Source organism: Salvelinus namaycush, chromosome 33, assembly GCF_016432855.1.
Source record: "Salvelinus namaycush isolate Seneca chromosome 33, SaNama_1.0, whole genome shotgun sequence".
Taxonomy (NCBI): domain Eukaryota; kingdom Metazoa; phylum Chordata; class Actinopteri; order Salmoniformes; family Salmonidae; genus Salvelinus; species Salvelinus namaycush.
In genome coordinates this window covers 19,329,507-19,348,909 of record NC_052339.1, presented here as the reverse complement: position 1 = coordinate 19,348,909, position 19,403 = coordinate 19,329,507, and the positions used below count along the sequence as shown (strand labels likewise).

Below are 19,403 nucleotides of genomic sequence, written 5' to 3'. Positions count from 1 at the left end.
CGCTACAAGGAAGTGGCATTGCGTTCTGTTTTGCTGCCGTAATAGACGACAACTATCCCCGGCTCGGAATTTTTTTGATACATGTGACCATATCATCGTAATGTATGTTTTTTCAATATAGTTTAATCAGATTATTGACATTTTTTCGGGAGTTTTGCCGTGTTCCGTCCTCTGACTTTGATTACGTTGGAGAGAATTGTGCCACTCGGCTAGTGCCAATGCTAAGTGAAGAGGGAAATTTGCCATTCTGAATCCAAACAACGACTCATCTGGACAGAGGACACCTTGTTCAACATTCTGATGAAAGATCAGCAAAAGTAAGACCCACTTTATGATGTTATTTCATATATCTGTCGTGCATGTGAACTGGTCGTGGGCGCCCAAGTGTTTCTGGCTATCGTGGCTATGCTAATATAGCGTTACATTTTGTTTTCGCTGTAAAACATTTAATAAATCGGAAATATTGTTTGGAATCACAAGATGCCTGTCTTTCAATTGCTGCACACTATGTATTTTTCAGAAATGTTTTATGATGAGTAATTAGCTATTTGACGTTGGTGTCTGTAAATATTATGGCTGCTTTCGGTGCAATTTCTGATTGTAGCTGAAATGTAAACTATGGTTTATACATGAAATATGCAAATTTTTCGAACAAAACATATGCTATACAATAAATATGTTATCAGACTGTCATCTGATGAATTTGTTTCTTGGTTAGTGGCTATTTATATCTTTATTTGGTCGAATTTGTGATAGCACCTGATGGAGTAAGAAACTGATGGAGTTAGAAAAGTGGTGTCTTTTGCTAACGTGGTTAGCTAATAGATTTACATATTTTGTCTTCCCTGTAAAACATTTTAAAAATCGGACATGTTGGCTTGATTCACAAGAAGTGTATCTTTCATCTGGTGTCTTGGACTTGTTAATGTGTGAAAGTTAAATATTTAAAAAAAATATCTTTTGAATTTCGCGCCCTGCACTTGAGCTGGATGTTGTCATAAGTGTACCGGTGTCGGGCCAGCCAGCCTAACAGGTTAATGCATTTGAGCCAATCAGTTGTGTTGTGTTGTGACAAGGTAGGGGGGTTTACAGAAAATATCCCTATTTGGTAAAATACCATGTCCATATTATGGCAAGAACAGCTCAAATAAGCAAAGTGTAAGATGGCGCCGGAGAAGAAGGCAGACGTTTTACATTCCCTCAGCCGATTGTTTTTTTGTTAGTTTATTTGCATTGTTTGTTATTTTTGTACTTATTTTGTACATAATGTTGCCGCTACCGTCTCTTATGACCGAAAAGATCTTCTAGACATCCAGACTGAAATTACTCACCACGGACTAGCAGAATCCGTTTTTCCTTTCACAACTCTGACGAGCCCGACGCGAAGGATATACTGCTTCCTTGGGAACCGGCCCCGATCCCTGTGATCATGAAGAGGAGTTGGAGAAAGAGGGGTCGAAGGGTGGGCTGCCTTCTGAGAATTTGTAGGCGATCGAATAAACCCCCACTTCCGTCCATTCTGCTAGCAAACGTGCAATCTTTGGAGAATAAAATCGCCGAGTTACGAGGAAGATTAAACTACCAACGGGACATTTAAAACTGTAACATCTTATGCTTCACGGAGTCGTGGCTGAACAATGACAATATCAACATAGAGTTGGCTGGTTATACGATGTACCGGCAGGATAGAACAGCGGCGACTGGTAAGGCAAGGGGCGGCGGACTATGTATTTTTGTAAACAACAGCTGGTCTTCGATATCTAAGGAAGTCTCGAACTATGGCTCACCTGAGACAGCCTATAGGGAGGAGGTCAGAGACCTGGCCGTGTGGTGCCAGGACAACAACCTCTCCCTCAATGTGATCAAGACAAAGGAGATGATTGTGGACTACAAGAAAAGGAGGACCGAGCACGCACCCATTCTCATCGATGGGGCTGCAGTGGAGCAGGTTGAGAGCTTCAAGTTCCTTGGTGTTCACATCACCAACAAACTAACATGGTCTAAGCAAACCAAGACAGTCGTGAAGAGGGCACAACAAAACTTATTCCCCCTCAGAAGACCGAAAAGATTTGGCATGGGTCCTCAGATCCTGAAAAGGTTTCACAGCTGCACCATCGAGAGCATCCTGACTGGTTGCATCACTGCCTGGTATGGCAACTGCTCGGCCTCTGACCGCAAGGCACTACAGAGGGTAGTGTGTACAGCCCAGTACATCACTGGGGCCAAGCCTCCTGCCATCCAGGACCTCTATACCAGGCGGTGTCAGAGGAAGGCCCTAAAAATTGTCAGACTCCAGCTACTCTAGTCATAGACTGTTCTCTCTGCTACCGCATGGCAAGCGGTACCGGAGCGCCAAGTCTAGGTCCAAGAGGCTTCTAACCCCAAGCCATAAGACTCCTGAACATCTAGTCAAATGGCTACCCAGACTATTTGCATTGCCCCTCTCCCTCTCTTTACACCACTGCTACTCTCTGTTGTCATCTATGCATAGTCACTTTAATAACTCTACCTACATGTACATACTACCTGAACTAACCGTTGCCTCTGTATCATTGACTCTGTATCACTACACCCCTGTATATAGTCTCGCTATTGTTATTTTACTGCTGCTCTTTAATTACTTGTTACTTTTGTCTCTTATTCTTTCTGTATTTTTTTGAAACTGCATTGTTGGTTAGGGTCTCGTAAGTAAGCATTTCATTGTAATATTCACTGTTGTATTAGGCACACGTGACTAATACATTTTGATTTGATACGACAGTCCATCATTACTTTAAGACATGAAGGTCAGTCAATATGGAACATTTCAAAAACGTTAAGTTTCAAGTGCAGTCGCAAAACCCATCAAGCGCTATGATGAAACTGGCTCTCATGAATACCGCCACAGGAAAGGAAGACCCAGAGTTACCTCTGCTGCAGAGGATAAGTTCATTAGAGTTACCAGCCTCAGAAATTGCAGCCCAAATAAATGCTTCACAGAGTTCAAGTAACAGACACATCTCAACATAGTCTGTTCAGGGGAGACTGCGTGAATCAGTCCTTCATGGTCAAATTGCTTAATAGAAGCCACTACTAATACAGATTACCTGGACTCCACCAAATTGAGGTGGTTTGGGATGAGTTGAACCGCAGAGAGAAGGAAAAGCAGCCAACAAGTGCTCAGCTTATGTGGGAACTACTTCAAGACTTATGAAAAACATTCCAGGTGATGATGGTTGAGAGAATGCCAAGAGTGTGCAAAGCTGTCATCAAGGCAAAGGGTGGCTATTTGAAAAATCTCAAATATGTTATATAATACATTTTTTGGGGTTACTACATGATTCCATGTGTAATTTCATAATTTTGATGTGTTCACTATTATTCTACAATGTAGATGTATTTTGTGTATTTTTACAATAGTAAAAATAAAGAAAAACCATTGAATGAGTAGGTGTTCAAAAACATTTGACCTTTAGTGTAGATAGAAACATCCAACAGGGTTAGTGATCTAGATGGAAACATCAGACAAGGGATATGGATCTAGATGGATACATCAGACAGGGATAGTGATATAGATGGAAACATCAGACAGGGATAGTGCTATAGATGGAAACATCAGACAGGGATAGTGATATGATGGGAACATCAGACAGGGATAGTGATATGATGGAAACATCAGACAGGGATAGTGATATGATGGGAACATCAGACAGGGATAGTGATATGATGGAAACATCAGGCATGAACAGTGATATGAAGGAAACATCAGGCAGGAACAGTGATATGTAGGAAACATCAGGCATGAATAGTGATATGATGGAAACATCAGGCAGGAACAGTGATATGAAGGAAACATCAGGCAGGAACAGTGATATGAAGGAAACATTTGGCATGAATAGTGATATGAAGGAAACATCAGGCAGGAATAGTGATATGAAGGAAACATCAGGCAGGAATAGTGATATGAAGGAAACATCAGGCAGGAATAGTAATATGAAGGAAACATCAGGCAGGAATAGTGATATGAAGGAAACATCAGGCAGGAATAGTGATATGAAGGAAACATCAGGCAGGAATAGTGATATGAAGGAAACATCAGGCAGGAACAGTGATATGAAGGAAACATCAGAGGGAATAGTGATATGAAGGAAACATCAGGCAGGAATAGTGATATGAAGGAAACATCAGGCAGGAACAGTGATATGAAGGAAACATCAGACAGGAACAGTGATATGAAGGAAACATCAGAGGTAATATGCTTCCACCAGTTGTTTTCCTTTTTCTTTCAGAACATTTGCCTAAACTGCAACCAAGACCGTACTCAGCGGCAAGGTAAGCTGGTCTCGTAGTTCCTACTTCATAGTTTTCCTAATGTTTAACCCAGGCGCATACTTTGCTTCTTCATTTTGTGATCCAAATCAAACAAACCTAAAATGGGTGAATGCACATTGAATGTAGTCATGTGGATGTTGGTCTGTTGTGAAGGCAAACCGATGTTCACAGTAGAGGTTCAGGTCAATAGCAGAATGTTTATCCTATGGCCGGGACGATGCCAGTATTGCAATATAAAAACACGAAGTAGACTCTTTGGTCGTTTACAAACCTGCTATATGTAAAATATGATGTGCTATAGCTTGGAAAGTAAATAAATGTGACTCTGGATGACAACATAATGATGTTTTGTTTTCCAACATTAGGGCTGTTTTCCTAAAATAAGTTAAATCGGCTTTGTGTTTTGTTTCCTTGCCACGAGACTAACAAGTATTCAGATTAACACACACACACGCACACACACACACACACACACACACACACACACACACACACACACACACACACACACACACACACACACTAACACATAACAAATGAGAGTGGGAAACCATTACATTATCACTTACATTACTGTCCATTAGTACCATTTTAAACATGTCAACACTGGTTTCCTATGCTCATTAGTTGTGTTTGTCTGAAGCTGTGTGTTTTTTTTTTTACGGTGTGCGTGCTTTGGTGGGAGAACTGTAGTCGATCAGATGCAGCTGGAGCATTAGGAGGCTGCATCATTGATACTGTGGTCAATAGAGGTCCCCAGAGACCTGCAGAATGGGAAGACTGAAAATCAGAGAGGGGGAAGAAAGATTGAGGAAGAGAAATCAAAATGTGAGAGAGAGAGAGCATTCCACTAGATGGAGAGGAATAAGCGAAAGAGGGAGAAAGAGGCGGATATTAAAGAAAGAGAGAGGGTACAGTTAGTGTTTGTGGATGAGAACCAAAGGCTTGTTTACTCTGTGCAATGTTGAGTATAGCATCCCCTATTTCATCTACCTATTGTAGCACATCTACAGTATCTAATGATGTATCACATTAACTTTCACACGTATTTCCATAGCCTAATGAGTGGTGCACCAACAGAACTCTTACTTCCTTGCTATGGTATACAGTCAGCCACAGCGTCTGCTAAAATGCACTTATAGTTGCTGTGAAAAAGTATTTGTCCCCTTTCTACATTTCTCAACTTTTGCGAAATATGCAAAAATAGAGTAAATCAGAAAGGGGGCAAATACTTTATTGTTACAACAAGATTGTACACGAAAGTGAAAGACTCACCAAAAGGGGGCGGGCGAAGCAAGCGGAGCTAGGCGGGTGGAAAGGACAGGCAGAGGAGTGACTGTATGCTAGCACGATATTTCCAATCATCTTTGCTGCTAGCGATGTTTCTGTAAGTGGATGAATTGGTCTAATTTAGCATGTATGGTAAAGCCCCAACCCGTAGCTACATCTTCCAATTTAAATGAGCTTGGGAAAAAATGAATAATGCCATTTTTATAGTTTTGTGTGCCAGCGATAAAATGCAAAAATAGAGACACGTTCTAATTGAGCGAGGCGTCAAAGCGGACAACCAGCCCGGCTTCGGTTGGGTCATTATAATTCAAAACAATGCATTCTAAAATAAATCACACTTGCCTTGCTATAACCCCTCTCACTTTGTCTTCCGTTCTCTCCTCTTTCCCTCCCTCTCTCCTCCAGTTCCAGTATGAGACACCCAGGTCGGCTGCACTTTGTGTTCAACGTCATAGAGTTTCCAGCATGCACTTGGAGACCCACGGGGAGGCAGGGCCTGTGTACTGGTTGGCTCTCTGACCTCGTCGACCCCATTCTGTTGCACCCTAGGAAGGCTCAGCCCTCCAGCACCCCAGCCCTCCCTAAGGTGAGTAGAGGAGTAACCTGTGTGTGTGTGTGCACGTGTGACACACCGTAACACTTTTTTACGTTTGACCCCAGGTCCATGTTAGTCTGCGTGAGAACTGCTCCTTCCGCCTGCCCTCTGACCTCTCAAAACCCCTCATCATGATTGGACCAGGCACCGGCGTCGCACCCTTCATTGGTTTCCTACAACAAAGGTACAGCTCTCAAAGATGGAGGATTCATACTAACCCTCCCAGGCTACTCTTCTGTTATAAGTGATGCTTGTTTGTCTGATTAGTGGAACTGGTGTGTTGTTTATGTTTTGATGACAAACTTATTGTGAAGCTTACTCTCTGAGTAAATATGTTAATCACTAGGCTGCTATAACAACCATGACGCAACAGGAAGTGTTTCAGCTTTGATGAGTGTGTCACCAAATCAAGTGTTAACTGTGATGTCGAGTGGTAGTTAATCAAGGTTTTGCATTAATCTCCATAATCATTTACAATAGATCCCATCAAAGATTCACAACACTCTTTCCAAAATGTCTTGGATGGTGGTTTAATGGTGGTAGTAATATTGCAGACATGGCTGTGATTAACACTTCTACTTCACTTAAACTACCTGTAGGAGGAAATTGCCTGGCCTCTAAATGCTGATCGAAGGTCAGCTTTGCATTCTACCCCTAAAGGTTAAGGTCAGGATTTGGAGAAGGTAAGCTGATCCTAGATCTGTGCCTAAGGGCAACATCCCACTGAGGTAATAAGTCAAGCCATTCCAGAGCTGCAGTTTGTCTGTCTGGTGTTTATGACTCTAATGAACAGTTATGGGTCAAACTGGCCGATGGAGACGTATTGATTTTAATGTAGAGAGACCAGTAGACCGTCTGTGTGTCATTAATGTAAATCATAGCTGGTGATTACTGTGGAGGTGTAAAAGCAATATTGACCTGTGTGCGAGTGTGTGAACGTGTGTACATCTGTGTGTGTGCGCGCACACGCGTGTGCCTTGTAAAAGACCAGCTGTTAACAATGATGGAATACATAAATAATGGCTTGTAAAAGGTGCTGCTTGGTGTAATTTGACAAGATTAACTTTGTGAGTCATTTGTGGTAGCTAAGCCTACTAACATCATCTTACACCTAGGGCTGTTGCCAGGGCTGTTGCCGTGACTGTATTACCGCCACACCGGCAGTCACTGCAGTAAAATTCCACATGATCGTTGAGTCACGGTAACCTCCTAGTATGCACTCTGGACATGTGTTGTTAGTACCCAACTCACTAACGACCACCAGGTCCTAATGGCCTGGTATTCAGGGCTCTACTGTCCTTCCATCAGGTCCTAATGGCCTGGTACTCAGGGCTATACTGTCCTTCCATCAGGTCCTAATGGCCTGGTACTCAGGGCTCTGTTGTCCATCTAACAGCAATGCAAATGCAATGGAAAATCACATCAAACACTTATCATCAAAACAGTATCATCCTTTTAAAACTCACTTCACTGTGATTGATCAATTTGAAAAAAGAAGTTCAACAACAGGTTGAAACTGAGTGGAAAACATGGTCATTGTGGATGTTGTTTCAAAGCTTAACACAATGAAATGGGCAGGGCTTTCTAAGGTGATGATTCATTCAAAACACCCATATGCATATTAGAGTTTATGCATATGCATAGGCCTATGCTGGTTCATTGATTGTGCGGGATGGCTAAGCCTACACTTAGTGTATTTGATTTTGAATAGCCTAGTAATGGGGGATTTAAAAATATATATTTTCATAATTAATAGGCTGACACATGACCTTTTAGCTACATAATATCTCACCACCATGTGTTTCCACCTCCTCTCTCTCCTTAATACAGAAAGAGGGAATGTCAACAGTTGAATGAAATAGGTTTAGTTGTGAATACATGTTACTATTGATGTTCCCAAACAGATTTCACTAGGTTTTCCAAATTAAGCACTGGCTAAATGCCGCAACAGGGCTGGAGATAATCGGAATAGCCTGAAAAACGAACCAGCGGGTATGCGGCCTCCTTTCACTATTCGAGTGCATATGGATGACGTGTCTTTTTCCCCCCTGCCCCTGTTCTTGCCCGTATGATAATGGACAATTCTAAATCGAAACTAATTTGACATATTAGTAAAGACAAGATGAAATTGAGAATAGTGAAAATCTGATACCCTTCCTAGAGGAGAGAACAGTGTGTGCAGCCCAAGGCATGGAACGCAAGCTTTTTTTGCTATTTTCTCAAATCATCAATAGCCTATAGACGCATCATACAGCCCATATATGTTTAGATTTCTAAGACATTGTAAGGTTTATGTCATTCACAACTAAAGTTGCCAAATAACTCTAAATCTAGCGTATTTAGACCTGTTTCAAATGGTCACTTTTACGATCAACATAGCCACTTCATATTTGCACTCGCTCCGGAATGGGAAAAATATCATTTCTATTTTATTCAGTTAAGTTCAATTGTCGTAGTCTTACTATAAAATCATATAATGGCACGTGACTTATAAGTGTATCTTGTCTGCTAAATGAACAAGCCTACAGCTTACACAAAATGTCATGACCCCCATAGATCTACGTACACCAACATCCTACTAACATCTTACACCATGTTATTAGGACTCTGTCTAAATAAAGTTATATCCGGTTTGATTCTTTTTATACACCTAGAATACCCAGTATCACTCGTCATTGTGACAGTACGAATAAAGTTGTTTCCATATTGAAACACTTTGCTGGCCTGAATGTTTCTTCCAGACTGTTCTTTTATACCTCAATGATTCAGACAGTGACTTGACAGCTCCTGACAACTCAGCTGTTTACCAGTCAACTCTAGTTGTCTTGTTTCTCTGATGTCTTCTGACGTGACACTGTTTGGTATTCACTGGCGTGTGTGTGTGCGTGTGTGCCAGTATTCTGAGGTGATGCTGTTTGGTGGTTAATCATGTGTGTGTGTGGGTGTATTAAGGTGACGCTGTGTTGGTGGTTAATGGCTTGTGTGTTTGTGTTGGGACTGCATTGTGATGAATGTTCTAGAAGGTGACTGATGTTTCTCAGTGGGGAGAGCTGTCTGTTGTCTGCACCTGCAGGACACCACCTCCACAGGACTGATGAATGTCTAACACCTACCATGACACGGTCACATGCCACCCGCCAACTACGCCAACGCGTGTGTGGTTGATGAATGACTTATGTTGCTAGTCCGACTACCCCAAATGTCAAGGTCGTGATAGGGAGTGTTCTCTCATACAACGTTCAATGACATCACTTCCTGCTGTTCAGTGCATTAGTTCACGTTAAAGCTTTTCCATTAACTTGTCACCAACTAAAGAAATCAATGTTTCTTGGCACATCCCAGGCTTTAGCCTTGACCAAGAAGAAACTAGCAATGTCCCACCTGGAGAAAAGCTCTCCAGTGTGTGTTTCTCTATTTTTCTTAGTAGGCTTCTTTAGTGTAGTATGGGACTGCAAATTCAATGTTGGTTTTGTGTGGAATGTCATTGTTTATTTACTGAACCCTTATTGTACCAGGTAAGTTGAGTGAGAACACATCATTTACACCAACGACCTGGTGAATAGTTACAGGGGAGAGGAGGGAGGATGAATGAGCCAATATGGAATGATTAGGTGGCTATGATGGTATGAGGAACAGATAGGGAATTTAGCCAGGACACCAGGGTTAACACCCCTACTCTTACGATAAGTGCCTTGGGATCTTTAGTGCCCACAGAGAGTCAGGACATGCATTCCGTTTAACTTTCCGTCTGAAAGACGGCAACCTACACAGGGCAATGTCCCCAATCACTGCCCTGGGGCATTGGGATCTTTTTTAGACTAGAGGAAAGAGTGCCTTCTACTGGCCCTCCAACACCATTTCCAGCAGCATCTGGTCTCATCCATGGACCGATCAGGACCAATCCTGCTTAACTTCAGAGTCAAGCCATCATGGGCATGGAATCATAAATTAAGCGTCCTCTTACATGTGAAAGGTTTTCCAGACTACATAGCTATCAAGTTACATGATGTACCTTCTTTCAAACCTGATTGATATAACTGGGACATTCCACTCTAGCATTCTGAAAATGTTTAATGTCTACAATAACACCAATCAGTAACATACATGGTAGTGATGGTACATAGCAACCTTCAGTAAGCCCTGATGATTTGCTGTAGAAAGGCAGCTTCTCGCCTCTTAAGTGCAGTCTGACAGCGCTTTTCTCTCCTTTGTGCTCCTCCATAGACAGTCCTTTTCTCTATATAAAGCTTTTCACTGCTGGAAGGCGAGGAAGACGCTGGGGCAAACCGATCTTTCAGTGTACCTGTCTCTCTTCTCTCTCTTTTATTTTCTCTCCCTCGTCTCTTCATGCCCCCCACCCCCCTCTGTCTGTCTTGCTCTCTTTCTCTAGTAGTCTGCTTGTCTTTCTCCGCTCTCTCTCCTTCACTCTTTCTCTAGTAGTCTGCTTGTCTTTCTCCGCTCTCTCTCCTTCACTCTTTCTCTAGTAGTCTGCTTGTCTTTCTCCGCTCTCTCTCCTTCACTCTTTCTCTAGTAGTCTGCTTGTCTTTCTCCGCTCTCTCTCCTTCACTCTTTCTCTAGTAGTCTGCTTGTCTACCTCCGCTCTCTCTCCTTCACTCTTTCTCCTTCTCCACCTCTATGTCCCCTGCCATAGTTCTGGCAGATTGTAAAACCTGTCACGAGGAAAGCTTTGTACAGTACCCGAATTAAGATTCCAAACAAGGCGTTTACCCCAGATGCTGTGCTTTGATAAGAGATAACAACGTTCATTTTGACAGCAGGATGCTTTATCACCAACAAAACCTGAAGGTGCCTCCTTTTAAGCAACAAAAACATCATGGGGACACTTCAATTTTTCCTCTTTTCTCCGTCGCTCCCGCTCCCCTCCCCCTTCCCTCATTCCTTCTGCTTCTGTCAATCAATGGATGTTTTCAAAAGTACTTTGTGCCACTTTGTAACCACGGAAGCAAAAGAGAGAGGGAGCGGTTGAAGGGTCATAACTGTCTCAGTGGGATCTGGAGACCTCTGGCTGTCTATTGATTAGCCATGTCTGAGCTTAAGGATGAGTAATGGAGCAGGATGACCTTACCTGAGGATCAGGCTGGGTTGTTACAAATCTTAAACAGTCAGGGTAGCATGCTGTTTTCATTCATCAGTGCAACAAGAGGTATGATTGACATTATTAATTGAGGTTGTTCATCAGATGACAGGTAGAGTTTTTGTTATTGTAAACTGCTCTCCATAGGTTTGCCATATTCAGTTGAATGCATTGAAAATAGGGCATGTTAAACATCAGTAATCATAGCTCAGTGGCACTTCCTGGAATCATCGCGTACAGGCACATTTTATCACAGTCTCTTAAATCTCTCACAACACCATCTTACGCTGAGCATCAAACCCCATTGAACATGAAAAAGGGCAGAGGAGACCATGCTCCTGCTGAATCAGTTTCCCCTGCTTCCTGTTCATCTGAAAGGCAACTGCCTTATTTGGACCCAAAATGGAGTATCTGGCTGTAATATTGTGATGCTGCATCCCTCGGGGCCTGTGTTCTGGGCAGAGATGTGATAGAATTGGAGGCCATGTTTTTCCTATTGATTTTGCTCCTTGTGTGGAGGGGTGAGTGAGGCTAGGCCTAGAGGGAAGAGAAGACGAGCCCAGTTAAATTAGTTTACTGACTTTTACTCAGGAATTGCAGATTGACAATAGTGGATGATGTCACTTGTTTGGTCTGCTTACCCAAGGGAGGCTTCATGAGACTTATTGGAATGCTCAGAATCGGAGCATTCAGAAACCTTGTCCAGTCAAGGTTCTCCACATCTCCAAATCAAATTTGATTGGTTACATACACATGGTTAGCAGATGTTAATGCGAGTGTAGCGAAATGCTTGTGCTTCTAGTTCCGACCGTGCAGTAATATCTAACAAGTAATCTAACAATCACAACAACTACCTTATACACACAAGTGTAAAGGAATGAATAAGAATGTCTACATATAAATATATGGATTAGCGATGGCCGTGCAGCATAGGCAAGATGCAGTAGATGGTATAGAGTACAGTATATACATATGAGAGGAATAATGTATCGTATGTAAACATTATATAAAGTGGCATTGTTTAAAGTGACTAGTGATGCATGTATTACATCCAATTTTTTATTATTAAAGTGGCTTGAGATTTGAGTCAGTATGTTGGCAGTTAGTGATGGCTGTTTAACAGTCTGAAAAACAGCTTCTCAAGGCCATCAGTCTCTCGGTTCCAGCTTTGATGCACCTGTACTGACCTCGCCTTCTGGATGATAGCGGGGTGAACAGGCAGTGGTTCGGGTGGTTGTCCCTGATGATCTTTTTGGCCTTCCTGTGACATCGGGTGGTGTAGGTGTCCTGGAGGGCAGGTAGTTTGCCCCCGGTGATGCGTTGTGCAGACCTCACTACCCTCTGGAGAGCCTTACGGTTGTGGGCGGAGCAGGCGGTGATACAGCCCGACAGGATGCTCTCGATTGTGCATCTGTAAAAGTTTGAGTGTTTTTGGTGACAAGACAAATTTCTTCAGCCTCCTAAGGTTGAAGAGGCACTGTTGCGCCTTCTTCACCATGCTGTCTGTGTGGGTGGACCATTTCAGTTTGTCCGTGATGTGTACGCCGAGGAACTTAAAACTTACTACCCTCTCCACTACTGTCCCGTCGATGTGGATAGGGGGGTGTTCCCTCTGCTGTTTCCTGAATCCACGATCATCTCCTTTGTTTTGTTGACGTTGAGTGTGAAGTTATTTTCCTGACACCACACTCCGAGGGCCCTCACCTCCTCCCTGTAGGCCGTCTCGTCGTTGTTGGTAATCAAGCCTACCACTGTAGTGTTGTCTGCAAACTTGATGATTGAGTTGGAGGCGTGCATGGCCACGCAGTCGTGGGTGAACAGGGAGTACAGGAGAGGGCTCAGAACGCACCCTTGTGGGGCCCCAGTGTTGAGGATCAGCGGGGTGGAGATGTTTCCTACCCTCACCACCTGGGGGTGGCCCGTCAGAAAGTCCAGGACCCAGTTGCACAGGGCGGGGTCAAGACCCAGGGTCTCGAGCTTAATGACGAGTTTGGAGGGTACTATGGTGTTAAATGCTGAGCTGTCGTCAATGAACAGCATTTTTACATAGGTATTCCTCTTGTCCAGATGGGTTAGGGCAGTGTGATTGCGATTGCGATTGCGTTGTCTGTGGACCTATTGGGGCGGTAAGCAAATTGGAGTGGGTTTAGGGTGTCAGGTAGGATGGAGGTGATATGATCCTTGACTAGTCTCTCAAAGCACTTCATGATGACGGAAGTAAGTGCTACGATAGTCGTTTAGCTCAGTTACCTTAGCTTTCTTGGGAACAGGAACAGTGGTGGCCCTCTTGAAGCATGTGGGAACAGCAGACTGGGATAACGATTGATTGAATATGTCCGTAAACACACCGGCCAGCTGGTCTGCGCATGCTCTGAGGACGCGGCTAGGGATGCCGTCTGGGCCGGCAGCCTTGCGAGGGTTAACACCTTGAAATTATTTTACTCACGTCGGATACGGCTGTATGTTACTCACGTCGGTTCTTCCCGGCTGTATGTAATAAGATTTAAGATTTAAGATAACAATATAAGAAATAATGCATAAAACAAAATACTGCATAGTTTCCTAAGAACGCGAAGCGACCATCTCTGTCGGCGCCATCGGCACATTGTGAAAATTCCCTCTTGAACCAGACTCAGGAGTCCGAATGCTATGACAGAGAAAAGGCCTATGTCATATCCAGGGGTCTTGTGAAAAGCTATCGACTGTACTTTGCTTGTGAATTACCAGTCCTTTTCCTACAAAACATTGTCATCGTCATCCAGAGCGAGTTTCAATTCACACCGCTTTAGGAAATGAGAAATGTGATGTCAGTCAGTCCCCTCACAATGACTCATTCTGTGGATGTGAATAGGTTAGGTCTTAAACCCAGGAAGTAACATCTTATCCTTGAGGGCCTCTGACTACTGCAACTCTCCACAAAGAGATGAGAACTCCATCCATCCTTCTTCCAGCTTTTCTTCTCTAGTCCTTTCTGAATAGTTGTTCTCTTGTCACCTCTCTCTCTGCCCAGATGGGGCATGGTGATGGCGCTTGACCTTTTTAGATGGCCAGATGACTGATGCGTTAGTAAAGGTTTGTGTGTGTGTGTGTGTGTGTGTGTGTGATCAGTAGAGAGCTGTCACCCCCCCACAGCAGGTGTGCAGTGTAGATAGCATCACACCGCCTCAGTGTTTTGTGTCTTTGTGCCAACTCGGTGCAAAGGATTCTGGAAGCCCTGCCAGACTCGTTGGCCACAGGAGTAATCACTTTTATAGAAGCGGGGCATATGTGCAGGGGGGAGATTTAGACACACACATCAGTTTTTTCCATTCGCGCCGGCCGTCGGCTAATCAGATGGTTACAATCATTTTCAGACTGTTACTTTTTCCACCTCATATTAGCTAGGCTTCCTTTCATTTAAAAGTTTCAATTCGCTAGTCCGTAGTGCCCTCTCCCGCTAGAATGAACTATATGCATCTTCTAGCGATCTATTGATAGGATAGGCTGCATGTCAGTCACAAAGCAAGCGGTGATAGGGAAACACAGTCTGCTGCAGTCCAAAAAATGTACACGGAAGAGAGAGAAAGCATGATGCTCGTGAATGTCCCATATAATGTAAGTGGTAATGATGAGTCGTAATCCACGACTTAGCCTAATTATTGTTTTCTGGCACATTCATTTATTTTCTTTCGCGTGTTTCACGTAGCCAGCCACATGAAGTCATGGCGCATAGTAGGCTATTTTACTGTGCTTTGACAGCTAAACAGTAAGTTGACTAGTTTATAAAAGGTGTCGAACTGACTACACAAAGTCGATCTCCTATATCCCTTTCACGGCCGGACTACTGCATTTGGGTCCCTGAGACACCAACTTCCAGGGGGCCTACAACAAAAAAAATAAACAACAATTGGTTAGGGGCCCCCTGGAGGTCGAGAGCCCCGGGGTACGTGCCTTGTCTGCCTGTTCGGTAATCCGGCCCTGATCGCTTTGCCATTCATAAATCATGCAACTTGCTTATATGTCTATTATATGTTATCGGTAAAGTAAACCAAAGGATTTCCTCTTAAAAGAATAATGTGCAAATATTGTACAATCCAGGTGTACAAAGCTCTTAAGAGACTTACCCAGAACAGCTCACAGCTGAAATCACTGCCAAAGGTAATTTTAACATGTATTGACTTGGGTGAGAATAGTTATCTAAATGAGTGTCTGTATTTCATTTTCAATACATTTGCAAACATTTCTAAAAACATGTTTTCACTTTGTCATTATGGGGTACTGTGTGTAGATGGGTGAGAAACATATCGATGTAATCCATGTTGAATTCAGGCTGTAACACAACCATGTGGAGTAAGTCAAGGGGTATGAATACTTTCTGAAGGCACTGTATAATCAAGCTGTTTATCAGTCTCTCTGTGACCGCCGATAACTTGGGAACGAAGTTCACTGCAAATACAAAGTTACCAATGTCTTTGCATTTGAAGCGAAGGATCAACATAAAATAAAAACCGAGATGACTGCATAAAAATATGAATACAGTACACCCATAGGCTACATAGGCCTATATATTTCAAATATATTGTAATACATGTAATGTTCTATTTGTAGGCTCAATATATTTCATGATGTGTAACAACGTGCGCATTCATGTGCCAAATAAATCTGTGATTGAGTGCATTATTATAGGTTATAATTATAATGTTAGGGTAAGATTTGAATGGAGAAATCTGGTCAGAGAGCAGCGCTGTATCCATGTTGACACATGCTTTCTGCGTGGTGTTTAGGGAAACGCATGTTACATCTTCTACTGTTGTAGGAAAGCTGCATTGTTAAACACTCGTGAACCTTTCATCGCTATTGGGAAACCAGGCCCTGAGCATATAGGCCTTGACCTAGACGATATCCAAAACATCTAACAATAAACTGAATTCATACATTTTCAGTAATTTTAAATTGTAAAGTCATGTCGTCCTACACAATACTGCATCAAATTGTTCCAATCTGTGAGGTAAACTCAATAAAGGATTCAATAATTTCACTGTGTTTTGGATGGAATCAAGCCATTAATTGTACCAGGTGACACCAAAATCGAGCTCCTTAGGCAGAAAATGTAGTCACCTGGCTGGCAATTTTTTTTTTGTATTTGGCTGGATACTCTATGTACTATTGGATAACATTGACACATACGGACGCCGGCCTACTCAAGTTCTTGTTGTCATTTTCATGCATTGTGGAGTGTGATCCATCTTTTTTTTAGCGTGTACTTTTCGTGTCCCCTCTGTACTGTGTCATTCCCATCCATGCATTAGGTAATTGTGGCACTCTACTCTATTGGTGTTGTAGAGAGATAGATACAGCAGAGTCACTGCTCCATTTAACCTCTGTTGTGAGCAAGGACTGTCCCGTCTTCTCTCTCTGTGTTTTTATTGATTGGGCTTTGAGCTCTCTTGTGTATTTATTTATTTTCTCCTTTTTTGTCTTTCAGGGAGAAGGAGAGGGAGGAAAATTCGGAGGCGGAGTTTGGTGAGACCTGGCTGTTCTTCGGTTGTCGCCAGAGAGATCGAGACTTCCTGTTTAGGTGAGTGTCATTCTGACAAATGTTGGGTCTTTCCCAAATGGCACCCTATTCCCTATGGGCGCTGGTCAAAAGTAGTGCACTATATAAGGAGTGTGATCCCATTTCGGACGCACCCATGCATCCCCAAAGTTTAGCACCCACCTTGGTGACCTTGGACTTTTCCTACAATCAGAGTGCAGATCATCATGTAAACAAACTGTCTGAGTGAGGCTGTTCTGTGACAGCGTGGTTCCATGGAACGTGTCACTTCCTCTGTGTCCTTGACGGCTGTGGCATGATAGAGAAGGCGGTGAGATTGGACCTTGAAGGACAAGACTTTAAACTTCATATGACAGGATTATGGTCTGGCTGCCACATAGGACCACAGAGACACAGTATGTCTCACTAGAACTACACTGTATGGCAGGGATAGGCAACTAGATTCACCCTCGGAACGATTTTTGTCGGAGCGGATGGTCGGGGGGCCCGGACATAATTAGAATAATTTGTACATTGCGAATTAACCAACTAAGCCCAATAAGAGATTGTATTTTCAAATCATACCTTGATTACATTGAGACACTATCGTTTATGTCTCTTTTTTTATTTGTGGGAATACTTTTCAACAGATTTCCTAAATTAAACATTTTTTTTGCTGAATTTTTTACAGTATTTTTTTTACCCAAAACTAAAATCCCCCACAAATAAATATATACACTGCTCAAAAAAATAAAGGGAACACTAAAATAACACATCCTAGATCTGAATGAATGAAACATTCTTATTAAATACTTTTTTCTATACATAGTTGAATGTGCTGACTACAAAATCACACAAAAATTATCAATGGAAATCAAATTTATCAACCCATGGAGGTCTGGATTTGGAGTCACACTCAAAATTAAAGTGGAAAACCACACTACAGGCTGATCCAACTTTGATGTAATGTCCTTAAAACAAGTCAAAATGAGGCTCAGTAGTGTGTGTTGCCTCCACGTGCCTGTATGACCTCCCTACAACGCCTGGGCATGCTCCTGATGAGGTGGCGGATGGTCTCCTGAGGGATCTCCTCCCAGACCTGGACTAAAGCATCCGCCAACTCCTGGACAGTCTGTGGTTTAACGTGGCGTTGGTGGATGGAGCGAGACATGTTGTCCCAGATGTGCTCAATTGGATTCAGGTCTGGGGAACGGGCGGGCCAGTCCATAGCATCAATGCCTTCCTCTTGCAGGAACTGCTGACACACAGCCACATGAGGTCTAGCATTGTCTTGCATTAGAAAGAACCCAGGGCCAACCGCACCAGCATATGGTCTCACAAGGGGTCTGAGGATCTCATCTCGGTACCTAATGGCAGTCAGGCTACCTCTGGCGAGCACATGGAGGGCTGTGCGGCCCCACAAAGAAATGCCACCCCACACCATGACTGACCCACCGCCAAACAGGTCATGCTGGAGGATGTTGCAGGCAGCAGAACGTTCTCCACGGCGTCTCCAGACTCTGTCACGTCTGTCACATGTGCGTGTGAACCTGCTTTCATCTGTGAAGAGCACAGGGTGCCAGTGGCGAATTTGCCGATCTTGCTGTTCTCTGGCAAATGCCAAACGTCCTGCACGGTGTTGGGCTGTAAGCACAACCCCCACCTGTGGACGTCGGGCCCTCATACCACCCTCATGGAGTCTGTTTCTGACCGTTTGAGCAGACACATGCACATTTGTGGCCTGCTGGAGGTCATTTTGCAGGGCTCTGGCAGTGCTCCTCCTAATCCTCCTTGCACAAAGGCGGAGGTAGCGGTCCTGCTGCTGGGTTGTTGCCCTCCTACGGCCTCCTCCACGTCTCCTGATGTACTGGCCTGTCTCCTGGTAGCGCCTCCATGATCTGGACACTACGCTGACAGACACAGCAAACCTTCTTGCCACAGCTCGCATTGATGTGCCATCCTGGATGAGCTGCACTACCTGAGCCACTTGTGTGGGTTGTAGACTCCGTCTCATGCTACCACTAGAGTGAAAGCACCGCCAGCATTCAAAAGTGACCAAAACATCAGCCAGGAAGCATAGGAACTGAGAAGTGGTCTGTGGTCACCACCTGCAGAACCACTCCTTTATTGGGGGTGTCTTGCTAATTGCCTATAATTTCCACCTTTTGTCTATTCCATTTGCACAACAGCATGTGAAATTTATTGTCAATCAGTGTTGCTTCCTAAGTGGACAGTTTGATTTCACAGAAGTGTGATTGACTTGGAGTTACATTGTGTTGTTTACGTGTTCCCTTTATTTTTTTGAGCAGTGTGTATATATATATATATATATATATATATATATATATATATATTTAAATATATATATTTTTTTTACTAAATACGTTGGTGGGCCAAAATAAATCACTCACGGGCCAGTTTTGCCCCACGGGCCGCCTGTTCCAGACCCCTACTGTATGGGCTACTGAGCAACACTGGTACGTACACAGGGACGGGGGAGCTTTTAGCTGGGATGGGGCATATCGTTGGATGGAGGGTATATTTTACACTGTAGTGTTACAAAGCTCACACACCCATAAAGAGAAATACAGTAGATA

The 19,403-nt window shown here is 43.3% G+C and overlaps 1 protein-coding gene across 2 annotated transcripts in view; it reads left to right on the top strand.

The window, feature by feature from the left end:
* The window catches only part of LOC120028000 (methionine synthase reductase-like), a 42,068-nt gene that overhangs the window by 11,913 nt on the left and 10,752 nt on the right, over nucleotides 1–19,403 (top strand). For both annotated transcript variants that reach the window (XM_038973110.1, XM_038973109.1), the window contains exons 10-13: nucleotides 4,269–4,311; nucleotides 6,007–6,187; nucleotides 6,262–6,380; nucleotides 16,756–16,848. In XM_038973110.1, the coding sequence (XP_038829038.1) occupies nucleotides 4,269–4,311; nucleotides 6,007–6,187; nucleotides 6,262–6,380; nucleotides 16,756–16,848 (436 nt within the window). The remainder of the gene's footprint in view (nucleotides 1–4,268; nucleotides 4,312–6,006; nucleotides 6,188–6,261; nucleotides 6,381–16,755; nucleotides 16,849–19,403) is intronic.